Source organism: Aythya marila (genome assembly GCF_965140915.1).
Source record: "Aythya marila genome assembly, chromosome: 4".
Lineage (NCBI taxonomy): Eukaryota > Metazoa > Chordata > Aves > Anseriformes > Anatidae > Aythya > Aythya marila.
This window is the reverse complement of record NC_139045.1, coordinates 26381257-26407698: the sequence shown is the minus strand read 5'-3', so window position 1 is coordinate 26407698 and position 26442 is coordinate 26381257. Positions and strand designations below refer to the sequence as shown.

The window sequence follows — 26442 nt, the reverse complement described above, 5'->3', positions numbered from 1 at the left end:
TAAACATTTATTTGCAACAGTTTTATGGTAAATGTTTCAGTTGAATAAAATATATCTCATTTTTTTCAGTAAGCTGTAGCCACTTTGTTGTTAGCCACAGCTTGAAAATGAGGGTGTGTTGTAGCAATGTTAGCTGAACAAGCTTTAGGAACCACCACTTCTTGTGATGGGGCCGATATGATAAACTTGTATCTTGCCAGAGCGTTGTGTTATTAAGCAAGACAAGAAGTGCTGGTGGAGCTCCATAGCTAATTAAATACTTAAGGGAATTATGAACACTCATCAGTTGTTTCTGAGGTAAAACTTGGCTGCAGTGATGTTGTTGGATACTGTTGGTAAAAATCTTGGCTCTTTGTTCCTTTACCTAAAGAAAGAAACCTTGGTTGGGTAAATGTATTGGACTCAGGTTAGCTTTCGGTTACAAAAAGCGTGCAGGAAACAGACTTGGTGTGACAGAAACCTAGAGTTGAAGTGTTTTGTCCGCATGTAAATCTTTTTAAGCTAGAATCTGGTCTTTACCGTTCATAGCAAAAATGAATGATATCTATATCAAAATAGATATACATTTTTTAATGATCAGAAAAGACAAATTCTGGGTAAGAGCATAAAATAAATAAAATAATGAAATAAAAAGAATATAAATCCTGCTATACAGAAAGGTGTGGAGCCATCCAACCTGGGTCCCTTTATATTTTCTAAGTATAAAAACATGTGTTGTCAGCTATACATACATCCTTTTGAAAAGAACTTAAAAATTTGTATTTTTTTCTTAAGGTAGATGCTTTTTCTTCAAGTAAATATCTTCAAAAATATCACCATAGGCACAAACAGGAGACAAAATCTGCCCGAGCAGAGCAGGCCAAGGGGAGGCCTCATGGCGGCCTGCAGCTCCCTCACGAGTGAAGCAGAGGGGCAGGCGCTGAGCTCTGCTCTCTGGGGACAGCGACAGGACCCGAGGGAACGGCATGGAGCTGGGACAGGGAAGGGTCAGGCTGGGGGTTAGGGAAAAGTTCTGCACCCAGAAGTTGGTCTGCACTGGGACAGGCTCTCCAGGGACGTGGTCAGGGCCCCAAGCCTGACAGAGTTCAAGAAGCATTTAGACAGTGCTCTCAGACACAGGGTCTGATTTTTGGGTGGTCCTGTGTGGAGCCAGGAGCTGGATTCAATGATCTTGTGGGTCCCTTCCAATTCAGGATATTCTGTGATTCACTGATTCAAAATCATAATAGGGATTCTGTGGGAATCATGAGAATAGCAACATCAGAGAGATCTGCACATTTTTTCCCCTTTGAATCAGAGCTGATGGTCTGTTCTTGCAGCTATGTACAGTGACTTGTGCATTGAATTCTGTCTCAAATAGCACCAAGAGACAAATATTTTAGTAACCCTTTTGTTCCTTGAGTCAGTGGTGATGGTGACCACTGTGAGGAAAAGCTACATTTCTCCATGTTCATATCTAACAGCTTTCAACAGTCTGTCAGTACAAACGTCAGCTTTCATTTTAGAGTAAAACATATTGCTCTCCTATGTAGACCAGACATTTACTTTTCCCATTTCTGTAACTTGTGTTTCTCACAACTGTAAAACAATTGAGGTTACCTACAGTATGGCTGATGAGAAATTAGTGATATGTAGGAAGGGATTCATTAATTCCTGATGAAGAATTCCACCACAAGACAGAGAACAGTCAGGGTGTCTTCCTGCTTCTGAGGGAGCTCACCTCATTTCTCTCTGCTGCTCATTCCTAGAGTTATCCCTGGGGCTCAGGAAACTGTATCTGAAAACAAGTGTTTCTGTCACTGGAAAAATTCCAGCAAATGTTAGGATTTACTTTCATTCCCAACCTCCAATTTTCTGAAGCTGTTGTTCCTGTCCATTAGAACGTTTTTATTTAAAGCTTCATCATTTATTGTGTTGTACCTCCTTTCCCCATGGCTTGGATCTTACTTGTGGCTATTAGACCAGCACCTGTGTGGTTTATCTCTGGTACCAGATCACTTCTTGTTGGTTGTGCTAAGGAACAACTCATATTGGGGTTTTTGTTTTGGCAGTGTAACACCTTTTTATTATGTACATGCAGGTGATTATTGTAAAATGAATATCCATGTCAGCTTTTTTGAAATATTATGAATGCATATTTGTTCCATTTGAAGTTCAAAAGCCTGGTGGTGCCCCAGATCTAATCTATTCAAGTTGCTTAAAAGTAGAGATAAAGAGTTTAATGCAGAGACTCACAGACAGTAGCCAAAATAACTGTCCTCCTGACAATCATTAGATCTGGAAGACTTAATTTTCCAGACGGTTTTTATCTAGTTCTTTTTCTACATGATAGTTATAGATGCTTAAGAATGTGGCAAGATGACAAATGAACTTAACTAAGGGAACTAGTACATATACCTTTCTGCTGAAAAGATGTGGAGGCTATTTGTACCCGTTCATTTATTTCAATGCAAATTGCACTGTTGCTTATAGCTTGTTTTGGTCCACAGATTTTTCCTTCTGAGGATTTAATTTTATAACTTTCTTATTTCACGTAGATTTGGATGCTACAGAAATGTCTGTGAATCTAAAAACCAGGTACAGTGCTTGACACTAGTGGAGATCTTAACCAGTAGCATTTCATCATGTGCCATTATAGTTAATATTTTTGATGTATTGCCTTTTCTCAGACCAGTGTATGTTTTACTTCTCATTCTTCTGGCAGTTACCTTTCTCTTCTCAAGAGTTCAGGACTATAAGAACTGTGCCAGCCTTTCTACTTTCAAGAGCAGTTAGTGCTTCTGTGATTTCTCCTTGACCCTTGGTTCTATAGCTAGAACCAAGGGTCAAGGAGAAATCACAAAAGCACGCTGCTAGCAATACAAAAGGCAGAGGAGATTACCAATCACAAAATAGGTAGTATTTTTTCAATTGATATAAAATATGTGGACATCTTTTGAAAAGCAAACAGCACTTGCAAATCTGTGGTAATCAGTGCAGTATGAAGCAGAGTAATTTGCTCAGCTGGGGAAGGAACTGAATAGGAGAATGAAAAAACTGTAATTCTTTGCATGAGCAAAAGTGCATTTTTAAAGATAAGACCTAGAAAAATAAATTTTGGGTGGTAGACGTGCACTTTGTAGGTGATTTGTTCTGTGTGTTGTCTAATCAAGCCCTAAAGAGGGATCAGACTTGCTTAGGATTATATATTGTTCACGTCAGTCTTGATCCTATCCAGTGCTGAAGCATGATTTTTTTTTTTTTTTTTTTTAGTTTCATAACTTGTTCTTGGGTGGTAGAAATAATTGAACTTTGTTACCTTTGTTTCATTTTGTACAAATCATCCTTAGTCAGGACTCTGCCTCAGGCATTCCCTTGATTTGGGTGCATTTAATGTCACATTACCAAACAGAGCTGTATATATGACAAGATCAGACTAAAACAATTTTAATATGCAGCTGCTACTTCAAAGTTCGTGGCCTGTTACAATGTTCATAGTAACTTTGTTCTTACAGTAAGTGAAAAAATGTGTTAAATGGTTACAGGAATTAGCTGTATTTTTGGAAGACTGTAGTTTTAAAGGAGAAGTCAAGTTACTGTTCATTACCCCAGTACCAGAGAATTGATTTAGGTTTCTGTGAAACTGAGCCATGTTGGCTGCAAACAGGAATTTGTTCTTGGAAGGATAACAACAGCCAGCCTGTTGCCCTTGTTTACATTTAAAAGGTACATAGGAAAAGAGAGGGAATCGTGTCCAGTATGCACTGTGTGTAATTAAAACATGAAAAGTACTGCTGGTTTGGCCTTCTTTCTAAACAAATGTTAGGGCAAACACTCAAAACGAAGAAGTGCCAAGCCAAGGTTGCAAAAATCTTTGCTGTCAAAAATCTCTGTGTGTGAGTTAAGTTTGCCTAAGTTTTAGCAACTTCCTTGCTCCCTTTCTGACCAAAAGAATTCAGACTTGCATGCTTTTATCTATGCCTCTATTCAGGCACTCAGTAACTTCAATGATGCCCATTTTAGAGGTGCTTAAAATCGACATGAATTTCAGCCCAGTACTCAAAAGCTGATCATTTCTTTGCGCATTTGTGGTTGCTGTTGTGTCGATGTCTTTAAATATGCCTTTTCCAACTATATTAATGCTTCCGATAGTCTCTGAAAATTGCATCAGGCAAAAAACAAACATACAAATACACAAATGAATTGACAGAACTTTGTTTGATATCCTTGCCGAGGAGAGATGAAAAGAAAGCATGAGGGTAACCAAGGAAGACATGCTTCTGAAGGCATTTGAAGGCATTTTGGCTGATATTCATTTTTATAGTTACATTTTTAAACTGACTGCTTCTTGCTTAAATACTTGCTTCTTAATGTAAGTAAAGAGATGAGAATCTATTTTTCAGACAAGTTGCTTTGACCAGGCCTTGGATAGCGCTTCCAGCCCCGCTGTGCGAAGCTCGGGATGTTCTGGCACATCCACAGAGATCTGGGAGGTTGTTAGGGAGTCTGCCTCTCATGTTAAATGCTACCAGGGATCCCCAGGCCATCACTGAAATATTTGCTTACCTTGTTCTTCAGAAAAAATTCCTTAGCTTCCCTACATAACTTATTCCAGTGTTTTACTACCATTGTTGGAGGGTGAAGGAAAGGAGAGAGGAGAGTTGTGCATTGCTTTTGTCAAAGCGAGCTCTGTCTGTCTTCAAATAAAGTTCTCTACTTGTCCTCAGCGGCCGTGGAGAATCATTGAATGCCAGCAATTTTCTGATGTTTTATGTTTGATTCACCTCTCTCATCTTAATTCTCCTCATTTCCTGACTAAATAAGCAGGATTTTCCCAACATTTTTATAGGGACTTTGTTACAGATGGTTTTAAAACCATCTTACGGTTTTCTTGTCTTTCAAGTTCTTCAATTTGTTTTTATTTTTCTTGAAGTGCTGTGGTAAAACTGGACTCCGTGTCCAACAAGAAGGATAAAAGGAAACGATGAACTTTATTGTCTTATGCCATTGTGTCCCAGAATTGTACTCATCTTCCTTTTGAAATAATTGCATTGGTGTCCAGGTTTTAAGCTCAGATTCTTCTGTGAGATGATTAATGCGTTAGTGTTAATTTTGCATTTGTATTGCTGTCAGGCTTTGAACATTTTTCCAGAGTTTCATCATCATTAGATCACCTCCAGACTAATTATGAGGATTATTGTAAATGACAGTTGTGTTACCTGCAAGTGAGTTGCAGTTCAAGCTGAGTGTCATCAGCCAAGTTGAGAAATGTGCTTTTTTCCACTATTGTGATAGTGAAGGTTGAAATACTAAGTATGGAACTAAGTATAGCCCTTTGACAGACTATCTCCGTTCTTCTGGTTTGATTTTAAAAAAAAAAAAAAAAGATACTCTGAATAGTATTTTAAGACAGTTCTGCAGCCATATGATAGAAATTTCAGCCAGGCTGTTTTCCCTGATTTGCTAGGGAACTACTGGCTCTCCTGAAGGCTTACTCAGAAAACAAACTGAAGTGTATCAAAGCTACTTCTTCTTGCTTGTCTCTATGCCTGCCAGCCCCACAGAGAGAGAAATTAATGAGGTTTGATAAACGCGATTTGCATTGCCTTACTATTCTGCTTTGTTTTGAAACTGACTGTAGCATTGTTTCCTTGTGCTTGGTACGGACATTGAACCTACGGACCTGCGATCTCCTGGTATGCCTTCCCCTTTTAGAAGTAGGTGTGCTTGCTTAGGGACTTAATGTTTTCTGAGATAACGCCACAGAATGCTTTCACTTGTGACTTGAAATCCACTCCAGTGCACCTAGCCCAGCCCCTTCTTTTGCTGCAGTGGTGTGACTTTCTTGAGTAAATTGTAAATTTTACCTTTCCAGCCTACTGAGTGCCGAGCAGGTGGTTGTCTTTTTTTGTTTTTGTTTTTCCTGCTAAGTCTCCTACTGCTTTTATCACCTGAGTATGAAATGTGTAAGAATGTGAAATGAAAACTGTATTTGTTAACGTATTTTTTTGTTGTTTTTTTGGGGCCTTATCCAAGGAATGGCAAAATTCAGTTCCGTGGCAGTGTTGCTCTGGGTGGCTTAAGATGCTGGATGGTGAAAGGAAAGACTGTGAGGGGAGAAACAGGGGGCTCTACAGGTGCCACCTTTCCCCTAGCCTTCCAGCAGTTGTCCAGGCTTCCTGAGGGACGTTACCTTCAGATCCCCACATCCCACCTTATCCAGTCCATTTTCCTTTGGTATCTTCCTTTGTTTACTGTCCCCCAATTTCTTGAGTTACTGAGGCATCCTTGGAGACCTTGCCCCCTTCTCTTAGCATCCTCCTGCCTCCCTGTAGATGGGATACGTTTCCTGACTTTTTCCCCAAAGCAGAGTGAGGGAGAGTTTGTTACTTGTGACTGAGAACATTCCCAGACAAATGCCAAAGGAAATTCTGCTTGGGGGCTGAAAAGACCTCCAGCTAATGGCTGAATATTTCTAGGGTGAGGGATGTTGTTCTCTGGCATTCTGAAACATTAGGCGCATGTCTGCTCTTCTCCTGTGATTTGATAAGAAAATGAAACTCTTTTCGCAAGAACTTCACCATTTTCCAGTAATTTTAAATTTCCTTTCAGTAACAGAGTATGAAATGTTTTAGGAATTTATGCAGAAATGTTTCCAATTATTGTCTTCTTCATCTAGTCACTTGATTCCTTTGTGGCTTTTGATAGCTTTTGATGTATTGCTTCATTTTAAGTAATGGTAAAGATGACCACTGAAAACAGTTTCTGAAGAATAAGTTTTATCTGACCGTGAACCATGTTACAGAAACGTAATACCAAGCAATATGCAAGGAAATTTGTTATCTCCATATGATTGTAGTTTAACATTTTGGTGCTGGTAATCATATTATCCGGTTGCATGTTGGAAAGAAGTTTACCCCTAGCATGCTGGTTTATTTTTTTTCCATCTCTACCACCCTGTGAGTTTGGCAATTTAGCTGATTGGATTTTGTGTTTTGCATAAGTCATTCCCTTGTAATGGGCTGAGCCCCATTTAACCACTGAAGTTTAAACAAAAACTAACAGTGAGTAAGCATTGATGTTTTAAATGATGTTGTGCAGCTTAACCAGAGAAATCTGGGGTGCTACAAGCTTAAAAAACTGATAGCCATGTTTATTTCTTCAATGTGAACTGGTGTACTAACAGCTCATCTCCAGTAGAAGAAACTTCTGGGTATTTCCAGCAATACCCAACATAATCACAACATTACTGAAAAGTATTTAGTGCTAGCACAGACTGGAAACAAATATTTCCTGTGCCATTCCAGAAATTGGTAGTGAGACATCCTGAACGTATAATCATGACTTGTAGACAGGTTATGAGGAAGGGCTTTGCCCTGTGAATGCAAACTGCTACGTGGTCACCATCTGGCAGCCAACCCTGAAAAATGCTTTACAGGCCTGATTCTAATTTTTGCCAGTGTAACCTGGACCCTGTGAATGGCCATTCTTTCAGAAATAACATGTTGCCTTCCGGGTGTGTGTTCACAGAGATACGAAGAATAAACATCAAGTTATGCATTGTGTATAGAAAAGCTGAACCAAGGAATTAGTTAATAAATAATATAGGAAATTAATAATTAACTGCCTTGTTGTACTTCGTTATGATCTTCACCCATCTGGTACTTAATAGGACCCTAGTTTATCTTCTGTCCCCACTTATCTAGTCATGCTTTCTCTTTCATGTTTCCTCTCATGTTGCTTTATTGCCATCACTCGTCAGTTTGCTCTTTGAGCAGATGATGTTTACAGCCACAGCTATGCTACCCTGAGCCCTATTTTAACTAATGCTTAAAGCATAATTTCAACTTTGTCCTTAAACTAACCATTAAATCAGTGATGTGAGTTAGAAGGAACAGCATAGTAAGCAAGATGCCAGACATCTAATCTCAAAGAAACAATGTCATTTTCTTCACTAATGGCAGGATTTCATCCAGTAATTCCTAAATACCAATGATTTCAGGAAAGCTCATGAATTTTCCTGTACTGTTTTGCAGGGGATTTCCCAAGAAAACAGGCAGAACTGCTAGAATAGCTTCAGATGAAGAGATTCAAGGGTCAAAAGATGCTGTAATTCAGGATCTGGAAAGAAAACTTCGCTTCAAGGAAGACCTTTTGAACAACGGGCAACCGGTATAAAAACATAAAATACCATGGGGGAAGGGCGTGGGCATCAAGGGTAGTTTCTCAGATAATCTGCCTATGAAATAATTCTGTGTAAAGTATTTTTATATTTTATGTATTCATTCTTTTAATTGCATTTCCAAAGCTGCATTTCTGTAAGGAATGATACTGTACATTTTGGTCTGTAGTTCCCTCTCCTGCTGGGCAACTTTACTTGGACTTAACAAAGCAATAGAGGCTCAAGGATTATGAATTCCCATAAGAATCCATCACAGTCTGTACCTCAAGGGCATTTTCAGCCTCCAAGACCATTTTCTTTAATTGTTCATTACTGTTGAATGGCTGGACAGACAGTGTATGCATAGCATTTTATCAGCCCAGGTCCACTCTACCCTTTGCCTAGTTGTTGGACAACAGAGGGGGAAGAATAGATGATAGCTGGACATCAAAGGGGCACAAGGTAGTTCATCATGAGAAATGAACCTATTTAGGAATCAGGCATCATTAGATCGTGCAGTTGGGGGACTTTTTTTTTTGATCAAAAGGGTATGAACTACTCTATAGTAATAATTTACAGGCTTTATCAAGCATTAACAATCTGGAGAGACAAGAAATGAGGTAAAATGGGCAAACATAACAAACAATTGAAATAAACAGCTGCAAAGTTCTCCTAGGAATTGATTAAGGCATTGATTCAAGCATCTTTGAAACAGGGATTTCTTTTAAGAAGAAGGTAATATAAAAAATGTAGACTGTCATCCCTATTTTGTCAGTGAAATATTTTCAAAAGCATAGGAATGACTTGGGGATAGCTTTGTGTCACTGAAAGATACTATGCTTTAGGTTTCTCAGAACCATACTCAGAAGTTGGCTACAGTGTCTGGGATATGGACAATGGTATTTAAGTTCCAGATACCCCATTGAGTCCAACTGGCTGTTCCACAGCTGCCAGATGCCAAATCTCAATAAAGTCAATGGAGTGAAGTAGGGAAAGCATTCAGTGAGCGACTAGTGCAGGTGTGCTTACTTTTCTCCATTGACTGCAGAGGGTTTGGTAGTTTCCTTAGTAGTTAGGCAGAATCACTCTCATAGTTTATAGGTTCGTGTTTTTTCAAAGGAGGTGGGCTGACCGTGACTGTCAGGCCTATTTTGGAAAGTGAGAGAGATGTTGGGCCTGGACAAATGAATGGAATGTCCTGAAGAAGCCCACATGGCCCAAGGAAAAGAAAACAGAAATCTGTGATCAGATGATGTGAGAGCTTAAACCAATATACTCAGTTTTTGCACCTGCCTTGAGGCTTTTGCCTTGCAGATTCCTGTCTTGAGTGATTCTGTTTGTGTAATCATGGCTGTGGACACTTGGAGTGATCACAAAAGAAACTAAAGTAAAGAAAAGTTTGTGACTTGTTCAGATGCTTGTAACGTAGCCAAGATTAGTACCTAGTTTTCACGACCCTCAGCTTGCTGCTTTAGCAACAATGTCACATCTTTTAAAAATTAATTTAAATGAGCTTTTTAAAAATGAAAGCATTAAGGAGATGCAATGTTTTACAGTTTCCATTCTTCTTTCACTTTTTTTTTTAAATGAGACATTTAACTGTGTAGTTAGTTTGCCTTTCATTCACTGACATATTTTTGCAGTGCTGCTTTGTAAGCGTGTATCTTAAGTGCATGAAGTGTTCTTTTGAACGCAGAAGGAAGAATATTGGAAAACTTGAATTGTACACTTAGTTTTCTTTTAACTTGTGTTATCTTCTGAGTGCAAATTGCCACCGTCTTTTATAAGCTGTCTTATAAAAGCTGTCTGTAAGAAGAAATAAAAATTTTAAAGTATTTTTTCTATAAAACTATCATTTTATATTTGACAGAATAATGAAGTAGTAGAGCAGTATATCCTTGGCATTTTGGCAGCGTTTTCTACCGTGTGGTTCTAATGTAAAAGTTGAGCAGAACAGCTCGGAATAAGATTTGGGATGATTTGACATGCACTTTTTTGATGGCCATGCTGATTTAAGCAGTTCCTATTGCTCATTCCTGCCCAAGTTCCTGGCAAGAGGATGGAAACAAATGGCACAGTCAGGGCAAGGGTTGCTTAAGCCAGAAGAGCCACTTGTAATGCAAAAAAAATGCATTACAAACTGTGGTAGAAAATTTCTGTTAAAAACATATTGCTGCTCTTTTTTATACTACGTAAAGCATTGCTTAGTGTCTCACTGCTTGTAGTTCTTAATGAGTAACAAAAACCTTTCTCTGCTTTTCCCTCATTCTTACTCCCCTCCCTTTTTGTTTTGTTTTTGTTTTGTTTCTGTTCAGAGGTTAACATACGAGGAAAAAATGGCCCGTCGATTGCTGGGAGCAGACAGTGCTGCAACTGTCTTCAATATCCAGGAACCAGAAGAGGAGCCTGCAATACAGGTGCTGCATAACTCTGCAAGTTCATAGGAAAAGAAAAAATTTCTTTCAAATTTCTTTTTAACGGGCTGATTCTTTTATTTTAAAAAAGACCTACATTAGACAAAAAATATACACAAGATAGGATGGTTTTGATTACAGAACTCATATGTTATATATCAGTGAAGTAAACTGGAGAACCACATGCCTATTGCTCAGTTTTTCCATACTGAATAAGGTTGTGAGAGTTCTCAAATGTCTTCTGTCTGCTTTAAACTCTTCCGTTTATCCTATGCTGTCCTGCCCTTTAAGTCTCTCAAGGCAAAAATACATCTACTATCTTGAAAGCATCTTGTCTTTATGTGTGTAATCTGCACTTTTTGGATGCAGACCAAAAACACAACAGAAAGTCTGCTTGGAAGACCAGGTACACATTCTCCATTGTTCAGATGCCAGAGTTGCTATTCGGAAATGTGTAGCATTCATTTGCTTATGTTACCACATAAAGTACCTTCTCCAGATAAACACTGAGAAACTGTCATGGATGCTTCTCTGTCTTCTTTCTGCCTCTTGATCTTTTTTTCTGTCCTTACAGGAAGCTCGCTCTGTTGATGCTTCTGTAGTGAGTCCTGTGGATGTTCAAAAGGTTAACATTTGCTCCATTTTCTTTCTTGTTCTTTTTTTTTTCCCCCGTATTTTACTTTTTTTTTTTTTTTTCCCTCCCCTGTCATCTTTGCCCTTTCCATTTTACTGTTCTTTTGGTTAATAACAAGAGGTCACCGACATCAATAACCGGGGAGACTGGGGATGCATTCCCTTCATAGTGTTAAAGTTGGTCTGTTACTCAGTTGGTCTGAAGGTGGTCTGAGTGCAGGCAGCTTAACTGCAGTAATGGTGTGCTCCAGTACCTTTCTGCTGTAATGCTAACCTATACTAATTGCCTTGCATCTAAATCAGCTGCTCTTTATGTATACCACATATAATTTTATGATATGATCTTATATGATCTACTTTTATGAGAAACTTTCAGGGAACAAATAAATAAACAAACACATCTGCAGTTTACAAAGATTTCTCTCTTCTTCCATTTACTGAGGGTGATGGTTAGTTCAGCAAGCAGCCAGCAGAAAGGCTACATGTAATTTCCAGGCTGAAGTCAATGACAGAGGATGGGTATGTGAAAGGAGATTCCATATGAGATGTGTTTTCTACCTTAAATAAAGTAAGGGCAGAGACAATAGTTAGAGGTCATCTGCAAGAGTACCTAAATATCTGCAGACTGAGAAGGGCATTGCCTTGTAAAGATTTTCTCCTGCTTTTGAATTTCTTTGAATTCTGGCTTTATCTTGGCTATCAGTAAGATTCAAAGTAGGACTTTTGTACAGCAAAGTAGATAGAAGGAACAGTTCAAGAAGGCAAGTTATTGTGTGTGTGTGTGTCACAGTAACATTTCCCAGTATCTGAATAGCAAATTTAAACAAGAAGCAGTATTTTACACCAGATGAAACTTTCCGCTCTTCTTTCTAAGTCTTGAATACTCTCATAACAAATTTTCTTTCTAAGGAAGAAGTGTGATACTTTTGGCCAGACAAAGGGGACCATGGTAACAGGAGTGAAGGGAGGCAAATATCATGGACAGTGCTGCCATTTTCTCATTTTTACAGGCAACTGTAAACAAAATCATTTTAGCCTTCTGGTTCAGCCTCCAGTACAATTCTATGCAAATAGCAGATGTGAACCATATGGTCTTATGGCCATCTGGAAACAAAACCCACCCTAAATCTGCCTGTACCCTGAAGGAAATATTAGAGTGTTTCTTTCGTCTTTATGAACTGCTTCAGAATACTTTTATAAGCTTTTTTAAAAAATGGAAACCAATGACTTTCCTTCCCCTTATAAATTAGACCTTAAGATAACATGAAATACAATTGTTGCCTCATACCAGATGTCTTCGTTGTTTCATAGGGAAGTTATTGGAGGCATGGATTATAGTGTTTTTCTTCAACAAGATACAGTTTCCTTTTATATGTAAAACCTTAATGGATTGTCAGAGATCAGTAGAATAACAACAACAAGAAAAAAGTAGAAAAATAACTTGCTAAGTAATGTGTTGAAGCTACACACTAATACATACCTTTCTTGTTTGACAGGAATATAAAGTCTCCAGCTTTGAGCAAAGATTGATCAGTGAAATTGAATACAGGCTGGAGAGATCTCCTGTGGAGGAATCAGATGATGAGGTGCAACATGGAGATGAACCTACTGATAACAATATGTCACCATATTTTGAGATAAAGCTGAAGCATTACAAAATCTTTGAGGGAATGCCAGTCACATTTACATGCAAAGTGGCAGGAAATCCAAAGCCAAAGGTAAGAAAAGAGAGTGAACGGTTCTAGATACACTCTGAAGAGCTGTGTATTGGTACCTTACAGTGAGCCCCTAGACCCCATGGACCGTGTCTTACAGGAATAGCAGATGTTCTCTCTTGACAAGAAAGATCCCTAGCTGGTCTAAAATGACAAATCACTTTTGTTATCACTGGATGTATTTAAATTTATAGCAGGCAAAAATCTACTGTGAGACTTCAGCTCTTAATCTTTCCCTCCTGAGATTTCATCTCAATTATTTTACCTAGAAGTAATACTTCTGTCATTTGAAGATACACCTTCCGGGTGTATCTGCACCACAGTATGCAGTGCAATGCTAGAAATTCCCATGTGGGCTGGCACAGTGGTTCCAAAAGCAGTCACACCAGGTTAACGTGGATAAATTAGCTGAAGTACAGCAACATGCTAATGCAAAGATACATTGCTTTTGGTTCAGGAACCAGTGTGGTGCCTCTGCATTCTTCAGCACTGCAGAGTTTATATCTACACGCTCTAACAAGATTTAATTTTGTTGAAGGTTAGAGGAAGGCAGACTCAAATACCGTAAGCTCCCATATATCCCAATAGCAAGATGAGACATGATGGTGAGTTTTGTAATGATGAGCTTCTGAGGGAGTGTTGGGCTTGGGAAGCATTTCCTTTTAGCAAATGCACAAGTACCAGCTGCATGATGTCAGTAGTCTGGAATAATGCCTTTCTTTGGTAGGTGGTATTTAATCATTTCAAAAATTGCCTGGCAGTCAACGACTCATTAGGTAGCAAGCAAACAGCAGCAGCGTCCTACTCCTTGTCAAAGCCAGCGTGTTCCCTTTGAGGTCCTTGCAGTTCTTACAGTGACCCCTTGTGGCTAGGGCCTCTTTTTACCTCCTACACAGGAGCGAATGTGAAAATCTCTGGTATAAGTTGTACAGGTATTGAGGATTTTGAACGGATTTTACGTGTCCGATGCTCTAAGTGTATGTTATTGCACAAACTGTAAATAGGAGAAATGGATTTTGTCAGGTAGCAGAAAAAGGGGCAGACCACGAGGAGCAAATCTGTAGAATGAGCTCTCTGTCCCTGCATGCATTTCAGGAGGTTTCACTGCAGGATGGCTCTCATCTCATCCCACAGAGTGCAGCAGATGCAGCACATTAGATGTGTTCTTGGAGCACATTTTCTGGCTCAGTTTCATCTGAAAGGGGTCCAATTCTGTGCTCCAAGACCACTTCACAATGCGAACCACTGCAGTGTAAGTGGGGGTGATCAGGATACTCGTATCAAAAAAAGCATTCCTGCTTCAAGCTGGAGCTAGTGTAGACACGCTGAGAAGCCCGAGTGATACCAACCCTTTGGTGTCCAGCATTACTTTGGGGATGACCGTAAGGAAAAGCCTGTTGCACTGAATAAGGGCGGAAGGCGGATCACCGCGTTGCTGTTAGAGGTGTAGTGTGCTCTTTTTGCCTGGAGCTTATGACTAAGTTGCTGAACGACCTATTATGAGTCAGCCTTAGTCAACTGTAGCCATTCCCTTCTTTTCACAGTTTTCAATTAAGGTGTAGTTTCACAGTCACTTTAATCTGATTTAAGACAGATGAAAGAGGATGTCTCTTCTTCCTTCCCTTGCTCTCCTTGTTTTGGTATTAGCAGCTGCATGGCCAGGAGACCACATTGTTAATGCTTTCTTTAAAGGATCGCACTATAAAGGAGTAGCTGCCGTGAACACGCTCAGGACTCTGTTTTTGTGCAGTGTCAAAGCATGCATGTTAAGTGATTTGCTCTTGCACCTGGGATTATGGCCCTTTATTCCATTCACTTGCAGATGCTTGATGTGATTTCTCAAGGTGCTTGGGACAGAACTAATTTCAGGACCGTTGGATAGCTACCTGTTAGCTGGATACTCAAAGGCTCTATCATCCCCTCACCTTGAGCATGCCAAGATAGCAGTTTTGTAATGTTCGATGGTTGAGGACTGTCCTGCTGTCATTTGTTGAAGCTGGAAGTCTTGCCCCCGAATAAATTCTTTACTTTGGCAAATGAAAAGCTGGAAATAATTTACTAACTCAAAGCTCCTCCCTTCTAAGTATTCTGTCAGCTCTGCCAAGGAATGGCTTTGGGAAGGACTGTAGTGTTTCTAAAATCTGGCATTGATTACGGGGGGTTTTTCTAAAGCAGGGTTATTGGCTTGATTATTTTTTCCCCCTGAACATGCCATGTAAATTGAATACTGATGTGCAAATTCTGTCTTCATAAATATGACTTTTTAAATCTGAGTGTACTTTTGTTGTAACCTTCAGCATAATGTAAAACTATTTTCTCATTAAAATGAGAACCTGTGGTAATACAAGAGGGATTGTGGAATACTTCTTTTTAAGGGATATTTCTCTTTAGAATTAGGAAAATGCCATATGAAAGGTTAATTGAGACTTGAATGTTGCACAGAGCTTGTACCGATCTCTGTTCACATGGCTGAATATAATTCACAGTGATTAAAAATGACTGTTCTACCCAAGATCAAAAACCCTTTCTTACTGTGTATTCCGTTGTATTTCTAGTCATTACACATTGGTTTCTGAAAATCTGGTACAAATAAAAGCAATCCAGATGCAGTGCTTGGTGCTTACATAGTTTAATCGTACATTTATTAAAAGGTGTCCTAGAAAGAAAATACTTTCCTGCAAGGGCCATTGTCTCCAACAGTGGTAGCGTTTTACTTATTAACTCCATGTCAGATAAAGGCAACATTAAGAATCTACCACACGTAAGTAAAACCAATCAATGTCAATTGTTTTAAACCTAGTGGAAATGAGTATTGGACAACATATGTATGATGTTTGGATAGCTGGTTCAGTTAATATTTGTGTGTATTTCCATGTAATAATTCCTGGCATGTCTCTCGATATTTCTGATAAGTGCATTGTTATTGAATAATTGCTACTTAATGCAGTAGATTTCCAAGCAGCATTATGACACATGTAAAGCATGCAAGTTAAAACTCATTTTTTGCAGCTATGTTGTTACCAACATCCATTAGCATGTGTATATAAGCGATCAAATATCTCTTGCATCTCCAGTAAGTGCTCTGTCAGCAGACGAGAAGACATTACCAAATCTTTTGTTAGCACCGCAGAGTCTCTGCAAGCCTGCTGACAGACAAAATGGGAAACAAGTATAACCAGCTATTGAGGAAATGAAATCATTTCTAGTTACACATAATGCTTGTTAATATAAAAACCATACATGGTAATTAATTTTTAAGGGAAATTTCCATTCATTCTCTCCCAAACGTTCTCTACTGTGTTTTAGTGCAATTTAAAAGTAGACCCTTAACTCTTCCCACACGTGAATGAATTTAGAGCTTTGAAATGTTGGCAAATGCGAAGAACGTACTCTGTATAATGCTAGCAAATGAAATTCTATTAGGAATTGTGCTTTGCTTCATTTTTACTGGAAAACAGGCACCCTCTCCTCACTACAAGACCTAAATTCCCACTTCAGGAGTTGCTATGAGGAAAACTTTTTGGTTTTCCTCCTGCAAGCAGTCTGCCAGCAATGCAGCCAGGACAAATACAGTTACCTTTGTAGCATGGTAAAAGCCAGACCTGTCATCTGTTGTGTTAGTAATTGATCCTGCTTGTCAGAGAGGGACTTGTTCTTCTCCCTCCTTTGGCAGTTGTGGTGAGTCAGAAACACGTTGTATTTGGATGTTCCTTTGCCTGTCCCATCAGAGAAATGACTTCACAAGTGGTACCTTCAAAGTCCTGGACGAGGGGAGCGCGTACAGCAACTCCGTCTTCTCCTGCCCCCCGCAGGCCTTTCTGGCCAGCAGGAGCATGCAGGCACTCCCCTGCTGGAGGGACAGGTGTCAGCCCCCGGGGGGCTTGGCTGGGCCACCATGAGGGGCTCGCTGGCCACCAGAGGGGGGCTCAGCTGGGGCACAGCCCCGGCATTCCCCCAGCAACACCTCTTCAATTGCACCAGCAGCCTCCCAGGGATATGCCCGCCAGCAAAGGCGGAGCACAGCACCAGGGGGTGAATTTAAGATAATTTGGGAGCCTAAAACCACCAGAATAACTGTTTACAGGGCAGCAGGGTGTGTGTGCACTCGCAGGTGATCTGAGGATTTACCACAAAACCACCTCCTGCAGGAGCCGGCTTCACAACCCGCCTCCTGCCCTCTCGTGCCTCCGTGCTGTGCTCCATGCATCAGCCACTTGGGAATGCGTTTTCAGCTAAGGTTGTTTTAAAGAGAAGTAAGGGCTAGGGGTAAAGCTCTGTGCCTGAAGGAGGTTAGCTGAGCTTTAGGAGTAATGCACACTTCAGAAATGACAAGAAAATGATGGTTTGGGGAGCTGACTATAGCCTGCTGTAATATTTTCACATGTTTCCATGTCTGCTTTCTTGCTTTCATGTTTCTTTCTTGTTTTCAGCAGAATGCAGATTGGGGTTTGATCTTATTTTTAAAAGGAAAAAAAAAAAAACAAAAACCCACCCAACCCCAAAGTCAAAATATTTGAATCTTTTTTTTGCCTCAAGTCTAAGGCATTTAAAACACATATGTGGTGAGTGTGTGTAATTTATGGATTACTGTAAGATATTATTCTACATACATCATTTTTTGGCTCATCAGAAGTAGATCTTGGGTCAGCCAGAGAGTAAAATTGTGTATCAAAAGTAATGGAAAAGTCCCCTGTTTGATAGATAATTTAACTGGTCTGTACAACTTGGAACTCCACTGTTGTTGGCACGCAGCTGTTAAAGGCTGTCTTAACGCCGCCTTACTTTGAAGTGCTTCCTGTTGCTACGTGAAGCTGTCGGTGTCCGTAGGTACCTGTCACGGCTGGGTGATGCTGAGGGTTTCAGTCGTGCTGTTACGCTGGGCTGGCCCCGTGCATACGGCACAGCTCGCTGCCAGCGAGCGCCCGAGTCCCTTCTGGCTTCTTGGCCTGGCCAGCCAGTGTAAAGGATATGCCGCAGATCTGGTGTTTCGACAGTGAGGTCATTAGTTCTGCTTAATTGATCATTGAACAAATTATTCTGATAATTACCCTGGTTTAGGTTTTTGTTTTCTGACAAGAGAGCCATAGCTTTCTTAAGTTCTTTCTCCAGCTTCTTCATGTTTAAGGGAGACAAAAATCTGATCTGGAACGTTTCTCTGTAATGACATTTATTTGCAATTCTTGAAATGCTCAGCTGCTGCTCTGCCTTTGGGATCTGCACGGCCTTTCGCACATCTACGTTTGTTACATAAATGCTCGTGCTCCGGTCTTTCTCCCCGAACCACTGCTCTTCTCTAGCTTGGCTTTTATTGAGAGCGGCTCATGGAGCGTGGTTCTGCGCTTCTACTAGTTGATCAAACCAGATTTCTTTCATTGCTTACCAGAGAAGTTTTCAGCAGTGAATGTTTGTTAGCCCTTTGAATTGAGAAACGATGACAGTGAGCACCTACCTCTTCTCAGCCATGCCCTGTTTTCTCCCGCAGATTTATTGGTTTAAAGATGGGAAGCAAATTTCTAAAAGAAGCGATCACTACCGAATTCAAAGAGAACCTGATGGAACTTGCTCGCTGCATACTACAGCCTCCACCCTGGATGATGATGGGAATTACACTATTATGGCTGCTAACCCACAGGTAAATGAAGGTTTTGCTCCAGAGCAAACATGCTTCTGAACATGAATCTTCAGAAAACTATCTCATCTTACATATGCATAATTTAATTAACTGATGAAGTCACCATCATGTATATAAGGTTAGATTTCTGTTTTCACCTTGCATCAGGAGGGTGGGGCCTTTCTATCTTCAAGAGATTAGCAACTCAACAGCTTTTTCTTTTTTCCTAGGGCTTGAGGTTTCAGAGGGGATGGATGTTGTTTTTTAATCACTGTTCCACCATTTGTTTTAGCCGATAACATCTCAGTACCCTGAGTATGGATGGCATATGTGTTATACGAGGGGGAAAAATCAAGCAGAAGTAACCCAGTCAGGCTCATCAGCTCTTTCATTTTTTTTCTGTTGACACCATTTTCTGACTGAGGCCAACTTTTTGAAGCGAGTGGGAGTGTATCACACCTCCACGTGCTTACATGAGGCAGTGATTGTGGCTCTGTCAGACCAAAAAAAAAAAAAAGAATCAGGCCCCTATTATATTGGGGGATGGTCTCATGGTCTTCCATGTTGATCCCAAAGTCTTAACCAATGTTCTGAAATACGGTGTTACTGCTTCGTAGTGTTATTTCTATTTCACAGATCCAATGCAAGAGCATCCTAGTGAAGTAACTTTTTCAATCCACTTTTTCCTACAGCAGAGCAAACCCAGGGAAATTATTTTTGCACATGAGAAACCGAGGCAGTAACATAACTTAGGGATATAACGAATTACTTTCTTCTGTAGCACCAAATAGCTTGCCAAGACCAGGGCTGCAAGTAGAATTACACTGTAAAATAACAAACTCTATCACTGAGACAGAGTTTAATCTAAACAGGAGTGTTGTGCTCTGTTATGAATGTTGCTAGGTTACTTAACATGACACTTCCATTTGTGCCGTGCTCTTTTACTGTCAATCCCGCTCGTGTTGCAGCGTGTGAATGTATGGATGGGACTGTGCACAGGCAACGTGGAAAGAGCAGTTGTAGTCTAGCCCCGATTCTACAAATTGCAGTGCTTAAATCTAGGTTGTTTAAACCTATGCTATTCCTCCATATACAAATAACAGAATAAAGAAATAACAAAAGGCCGAGGGAATTCTTCAAGCTGGGAACTTTTACACATGGAAAGAAGAGCGTTGTGTTACGACACTTGGTAGTTAAATTAACTTAAATTGAGCAAGTTAACAGCGGGTTTAAAAATGATTTAAAAAATGCACAGATATGCAAGTTAGGATGCAAATCCTGTTCATATTCCTATGAAAGTTGTTTTAGTGCATGTGCAGCATCTTCCTATGTAGTGTTACTGTAGGATCCAAAATCTTAGATAACTTGATGAATAAACTGCCTTTGAATCTGGGTGCTGACATCTGTCCCTGAGTAACTCATTTGAGCATGTTTAGGGCTTGCTTTTGAACATTTGTTATTCTGAGTAAAGCTCATTTGATGACACAACAGCGAATTAGTCTAGATTATTAGCTCTTGTTGTTGATGACACTAGTTTGTTAATGTTTTTTTAAATGTACTGAAATGAGGTGTTTTTGCACTGTTCCTAGTTTGGGGATTGAAAAAGTAGTTTTGTTAAATGATAAAATTCTGTCTCTGTGCTTTTTTTCCTCTTTGGAGAAAAAACAGAAGCATCCTTCTCTGGCTCCCCTAAACAAAACATCTGTCTGTTTCACCAAGCCCGTTACATTCTTCCTTCACAGTCTGATTCCCAAGCAAAGATACTCTTCTGCTATTAGCTTGCTTTTACTATGCATTTAACAGTACAGTGGAGGCAAAGATGGGCTGTGAGTTAATGTACTAGCCTTTCAAACTAAAAGATCTGGATTCCAATTCTTTTAAGTCATCCCGAGTGGAAATAATTTTGGCATAGCTTCCTAAATCCTAATGGAAAGTTGTCCACATCTCAAAGCTATCACAAAGTTAGGCAAATTTGGCAACCTTTCCTTAAGAAAAGCAAAATACGTGGATATTGGGGAGCTCCCATCAGGGTTCTGATGGACTGGCAGATACTTGCTGCTAGACAGTTGCTGGGTTTTGGTCATTGCTATTAGGACCATCAAACTACAAAGCAAAAAGGCATGTTTGTGGCTGTTAGAAATCGATTTATTTCATTAAAGCAAAGGATTCTGATCATTAAAGTCCTGCCAGTTGATGCTGTCTCATTATCTGGACTAATACTAAGGAATTTATGTGTGTAAAACGACTTGTTGACACACCTTGGAAATGATCTGTGGTGGTTAATGCTGCACCATTGCCTACAGTGTGAAGTGCAGTGATCTGGAATTAAACTTCTACCACCACTGGGGTTTGCAGTAAAATTTGCCATATAACTTAATCCAGAGCAAACTGACCCCTGACCTAGAAAAACATAAAATCTTGCCTGGTTTAGGCCTTTACTTACGGGCTACATCCCTTAACTGATCTCTTGCCATTAGCTCTAAGTATGGCCTCAAGCTGGGTCCTTATTTTCTTTGCTTTTATCTCATTCTCTCCACTTTGCAATAGGCACCCACAAGTCTGGATTTCCCTTACTTTCTAGGCCATCTTCTCACGAATCACTTCCCGCATTCATCACTTCCTTCCCATTCATCCCATAACTTTTCCAAATCTTTGGCTCCCAGCTGGTTCTTCCCTATCCAAATTCCTTAGTCCTTTGTGTAGCCTTCATGTATTGAGAGACAGAGATGAGCCCAAATTGTGAGAATTCATCACCTGCCAGAAAAAAGATGAATATGCAGTGGGCCCAAAATAGAAATTCACTCGTTCCAGATGGTTTTAATGGTCTTGTAACACAAAAAAGCTTTTGCTTAAGAAATTGCTGTAGGTCATGTGCAATGGCTTATTTTAACACCATTGTTTTTCTTGTGGACTAAACGGGTCATGGGAATAAAAGTGGGACACAGACTTCATTTCTACCAGTCCAGCAGTAACAACAAGGCCATTGCCTTTTGAAGGCTGCTTGTGTCCCCGGTGAAATTGTTTTCCATGTGCCATACACAGAGAACCTGCCCAAGTGCCCCCACATCAGTAACTTAGTCAATGTACTGTAAGACTTAATTGCTGGTGGAACTACTGCTGAGGGTTTTGTTTTGTTTTTAATGAAAAAACCTCTGGGATAAAAAGTAGATGGTAGAACATTTTAACTTTATTACAGTCACAGTTATTTCAGTCTGTTTGGTGTTAGATTGCAAGCTGATACAATAGTTTAATATCTGAAGGTATCTTGACAAATAATTTTAAATAACTTTGTGAAAGAAGGGATAGTGTTGCAGACCCGGTAACAGGTGGGCAACAAAGAAGAGATAAGGTTGAACATTTATTAATATTACATGCTTTAAGTATTTTAATTTTCCTCCTCTCCATCATCATAACAGGGCAGAATAAGTTGCACGGGAAGGCTGATGGTTCAGGCTGTAAATCAAAGAGGCCGCAGCCCTTGGACATCTCCTGGCCAGCCTCATATCAGAAGGTACTTTGTGTGGTTTTTTTCTTCTTTCAATAATATCTGTTTTGAAAAATTGCTATGATGAAGAACTTGATTTAAGAAGGTAAGGTAGCCATATGGCATACAATAAGAAACCTCACCTCTGCTAAAAAATATTTCAAAATGTGCACACTAAGAATTACAAGCACCCTCTGAAATGCCATGACTTTAAAGTATCTTTTATTCTGCCTGCCTCCTCCTCTCTTGGTGGTGTTCACTAACTACTCTCACGTCTCTCACGTTAGACTGCAAGCTGTTAAGAAAGACATTGTTGCTTGCGTATTTTTTAAAACATCTCACCTGGCTAGGATTCTCTTGGGACCCTATACTTTCTGCAGCTTTTAGTAAGCATTCGTTTAAAGAAACAGCAGAAATAACTGCAAGCCACGTCGTTTATTAGAGTTGCATTTGAAATGTTTTAGTATTTTGGTGATTTCAGTTTAGGTTCTTACAAGGAATTATGAGTCGGATATAAAATATTAAACTTATCTTTGGTGAGGTTTACAATTATTCATATACAGAGCTTTGGTTTATGTTTTTGGACCATATAAGGGAATTTTCCCTTCGAATACTTCTTTATTTTTCATTTCCCAAAGCATTTATGAGGCCATTAAGCACAGCCTAGACATCTTCAGACGATACAAAAAATTCATTTTGGTTACCCAAACAGAACTGCTTTCAACAGAGTATAGGGGCTCTGGTTCAGTTGCCATAACGAGGCATGTGTTTTGCTTAATGGTCACGCAGGCCAGAGAAGCTCAATGTTGCCTAATTATGACACGTAGAATAGGTGTAACTCCCTTACATCTGTGTGCAGCAAAGAAACTCACATTGCTCATGCAGTAGTGGTAGTAGTTATGTGCTGGAGAACTGTACGTAGAAGAACCTGGTAACTAGGAAGTGTCTGGATTTTAAAGATCTCATCAATCTTCTGTCCTGACCAAACGGGGCTTCCCACAGCCTTGAAAGTGCTTCCCAGCACCTCCTGGGGAGGAGTTCCACCAGCCCCCTCCCGTGCCTCAGGTCTGGGCCTGTTGAGCTCAAAGCGCTTGCTGGGGCAGGAGGGAATTTCCTGCCACTGCTGCGTTGTGAGAACAGCCCAGAAAAGCTACGTCTGGTTGGCGTGGCCTGTCCGGTAAATAAGACACACTACACCTGCAAATAATAGGTAAAAATGAAAAGTCTCTGATAATCCATGAAGGAAAAAAATGCCACGAAGAGTCAGGTTTCAGCGGAATTAGTCAATGCATGATGGTGAGAAAGGGGAAACGACTTTAAAAATGGGGAATGGAGAAAGGAAAATAGGTAAGGGCAAGGCAACACTGAGCAGCGACACTTCTCCTTTCTGGAGGATAAAGTGCAGATGGATCTCTTTCGGCAACAGGCAAAACCCAGGGGTAATAATGGGGAAGGCTCCTTTTGCAGTCTTGCTAAATGCAATTGAAATCCAAGGCCACTTACAGCTGGTATTTTGCTTTTTAATTGCTGCAAGCACTCAGGTGCCACTAGAGCTTTAGACGGGTGTCCAGTAAAGTAATGAATTATAAACCGGAGATTTCCATACAGCAGTTTAATTAAAATTAGGGCAATTACTGGGAATTCTTATTTCCTGTACAGGAGGTCTGTTTCTGCTAAGCATTCAGCACAGTGCTATTTCTGTTCAGCAGCTTTTCCCACTACTCCCATCGCCCCGTTCTCCCCGAGACTGATGAAATTCGAGCATGTAACACATTCCTATGACAGACTCCCACCATCAGCTTCTCTCCTGTAGCATACCACAGTGCTGCGCTCCCCCCTATGCTGTATGATTTGTCACGCATATTTCTATACACTTTTGATAAGTAATACTCCTGTGGCCTTACAGTGTTTTTTTTCTGTAAGCTTTTTTTGCTTCACGGCAACAAAAACGTTTTTACAAGTGTAATTATTATCTTAATGAACTTTATGACTTGTTACACTGTTGACAGGCTTTTTCCTGAGGTATTGTTAATCTCCTACTGAACGTGTTCTGGCAGAAGAGCTCTCTGGTTTTGTTGTCTTCACTACTTTGCAGCCGTTTTAGACCATTTAGAACTTTCTAGTTGTCTTTTTGTTTTTAATGTCATATTTTTCTGAAATTTGCTTAGCTTGCAAAAATGACCTTCTTAGCATTCTTCTGGGGATGAGGTTTTGAATTACCTGAGGTGTACCAAGCTTGGTAGACATCATGGTGCTCAACACTGCAGCACCCAAGTGGTGTTGAGTGCTCTTGCAAGAGCACTGCAGCCACAGCCCCAAACAAATCATTTTAAAATGCATGGGATTCAAGGAAGATTGAAAAAAAAATGCATTCCTATTGCCCCTGCTCTCAATTAGAGCATTGATTTAAACTTGATCTCCTTTATCCCAAATTTGTGATGATTATCACGTGGTCTGTCATGAAGTGTTCCCCAGCTTGCTAGTGTGCACTGTGCCACACCACCCTGCAGAGTCTCCCCGGACACATTTAGACCATGATGTCAGCACTGCTGCAAGTTGCTGCACAGTTTAATGCCCACATTGCAATTCTTACTGAACCTGCAGCTAATCCAAGGGTATTCCTGCCTATTGCGCTTCGTCATTCCTAGACATCTCAAGTACTTGGCTCTTTTCATTTCTTTTCCTTTATTTTTTTTTTTAACCACAACAGGTTTTAGAATAAAAGTAAATGGTTTCACCTCTCAAGGTTAAGGCTTAAAAGCCATCTGCAATTTTAGGGGTAAATTTATAAAGAGGCAAGAAGAAATGCATTCTTAATTTCTGACACTAGACCAAATAGCATGCTGATTTAGCTTTCCTTTCAAATCTGTACTTTAAAAAACCTAGTTAAGATTCAAGAAAATACTATCATTAAAAAACTGCTTTAATGACAAACACTTAGCCTCTTTATTTTCCACTTCATCTGGTGTAATTTTTTCCCCCCTGCTTTGATCAATGCTGCCATTTTGCAGCTGCAGCAGTGAGGTGGTGGTTTTCAGAAGTACTTTCACGCTTCTATGGTGCTAGTTAACCTACTTGGCTCAGCCTCACAAGGCACTGAGAAACACTCGTCACTTGGACCTTTAAGTAAGTTGTCCTCTGAAAAGCAGTACCTAACCTTGAGTAGCTTGCACTTGACTAGATACCATCATTTCTAGCAGGTCTTACAGAACTAATTACCAAAAGATATAAACATAGCTTTTTTTAAAAAAAATTACCCATCCATCTTTCAGCCCAGCTGCATGCGTATGAGGTATGTGTATTGGCAAAAATGGTTAGGGACTCGCCAACTAGAACAAAACATTGCTTGTGAGCTGCAAAGCAGGAGCTATTGAAGGAGCTGTGGGCATGCCCAATGGCAAAAAAGTGAGGTGCTTCAGAGCTGGCTTTAGACATCTGAAAAGCTACGTAAGCATTAAATGGGGAAAAACTATCCAGAGCGTTACATTTTAATACACAGAATTTGCTATACAGCCTTTGGTGGTGCAGAACAAGAGAAGATGAAAAATAACCAAGTGTGATGTGAAAAGGCTCTTCTCCACTGAGATGAGTTAGCTTTTAGCTGCTGTTGTTTTCTGAAAGGTAAACATAATTAACAAACAGCACACGCATTGTCTGCTGTAATCAGCAACAGTGAAGGGTTTAAACGCACAAGACGCTAGAAATGAGGAACTGAAGCTGTGCGCTAAGGTTTGCCAGCTTCTTTTATTTGTATTGCAGTGATTTAAAGACTAAACAAAATGTACTCTCGTGTATAAATATATGATTATTACAAGTATTCTGTAGCAAGATTGCTGTCTAGATGTTTCTAGATACTTCTGATTTAGTGAAAAAAAATAATTTACCTTTATTTCGTGTTATTTCAAGACCACGATCTCGATCAAGGGACAGTGGTGATGAAAATGAACCAATTCAGGAACGATTCTTCCGGCCTCATTTTCTGCAGGCTCCTGGCGACATGACTGTTCAAGAAGGAAAACTGTGCCGAATGGACTGCAAGGTAAGCATCAAGCAAAGGACAGCAGCTACCTTTCCATAACCTTGGCTGAGTCAAAAAAAACAAGTTAGATAAGATTTTTTTTTAATGCTATTTTACCTATTTGCAGTATCAATGGGATAATTAATCTTGCTGCTTATCAGCAAAAGTTGACAATAAAAACTTGCTCCAATGAAATGGCTGCAGGCAAATCTTACAGCTAACAGAAAGCTGATTTTTAGAGTTGAGCTATGTTGGGGTGGGGGGGGGAAGCAGCAAACACCATAAAGACAGTGCTTTTCCATTTTAAGTCCTTTTACCACTTCAGTTTCGATCCTCTGTTAGTTTCAGACAGTCTAATCTTGATTTATGACTTTGCCTTGCGGAATTAATTAAGGCTTGGACTTCTTCTGTTTGCTTTCTGCTGGTA

At 39.9% G+C, this 26442-nt stretch overlaps 1 protein-coding gene across 8 annotated transcripts in view; it reads left to right on the top strand.

The window, feature by feature from the left end:
- Positions 1-26442, top strand: part of PALLD (palladin, cytoskeletal associated protein) — a 192832-nt gene that overhangs the window by 160349 nt on the left and 6041 nt on the right. For 7 of the 8 annotated variants that reach the window (XM_082759680.1, XM_082759681.1, XM_082759685.1 and 4 more), the window contains 7 exons: positions 8016-8151; positions 10456-10557; positions 11129-11179; positions 12684-12905; positions 18385-18534; positions 21930-22024; positions 25904-26036. In XM_082759680.1, the coding sequence (XP_082615806.1) occupies positions 8016-8151; positions 10456-10557; positions 11129-11179; positions 12684-12905; positions 18385-18534; positions 21930-22024; positions 25904-26036 (889 nt within the window). The remainder of the gene's footprint in view (positions 1-8015; positions 8152-10455; positions 10558-11128; positions 11180-12683; positions 12906-18384; positions 18535-21929; positions 22025-25903; positions 26037-26442) is intronic. The other variant, XM_082759682.1, reaches the window with a different exon arrangement.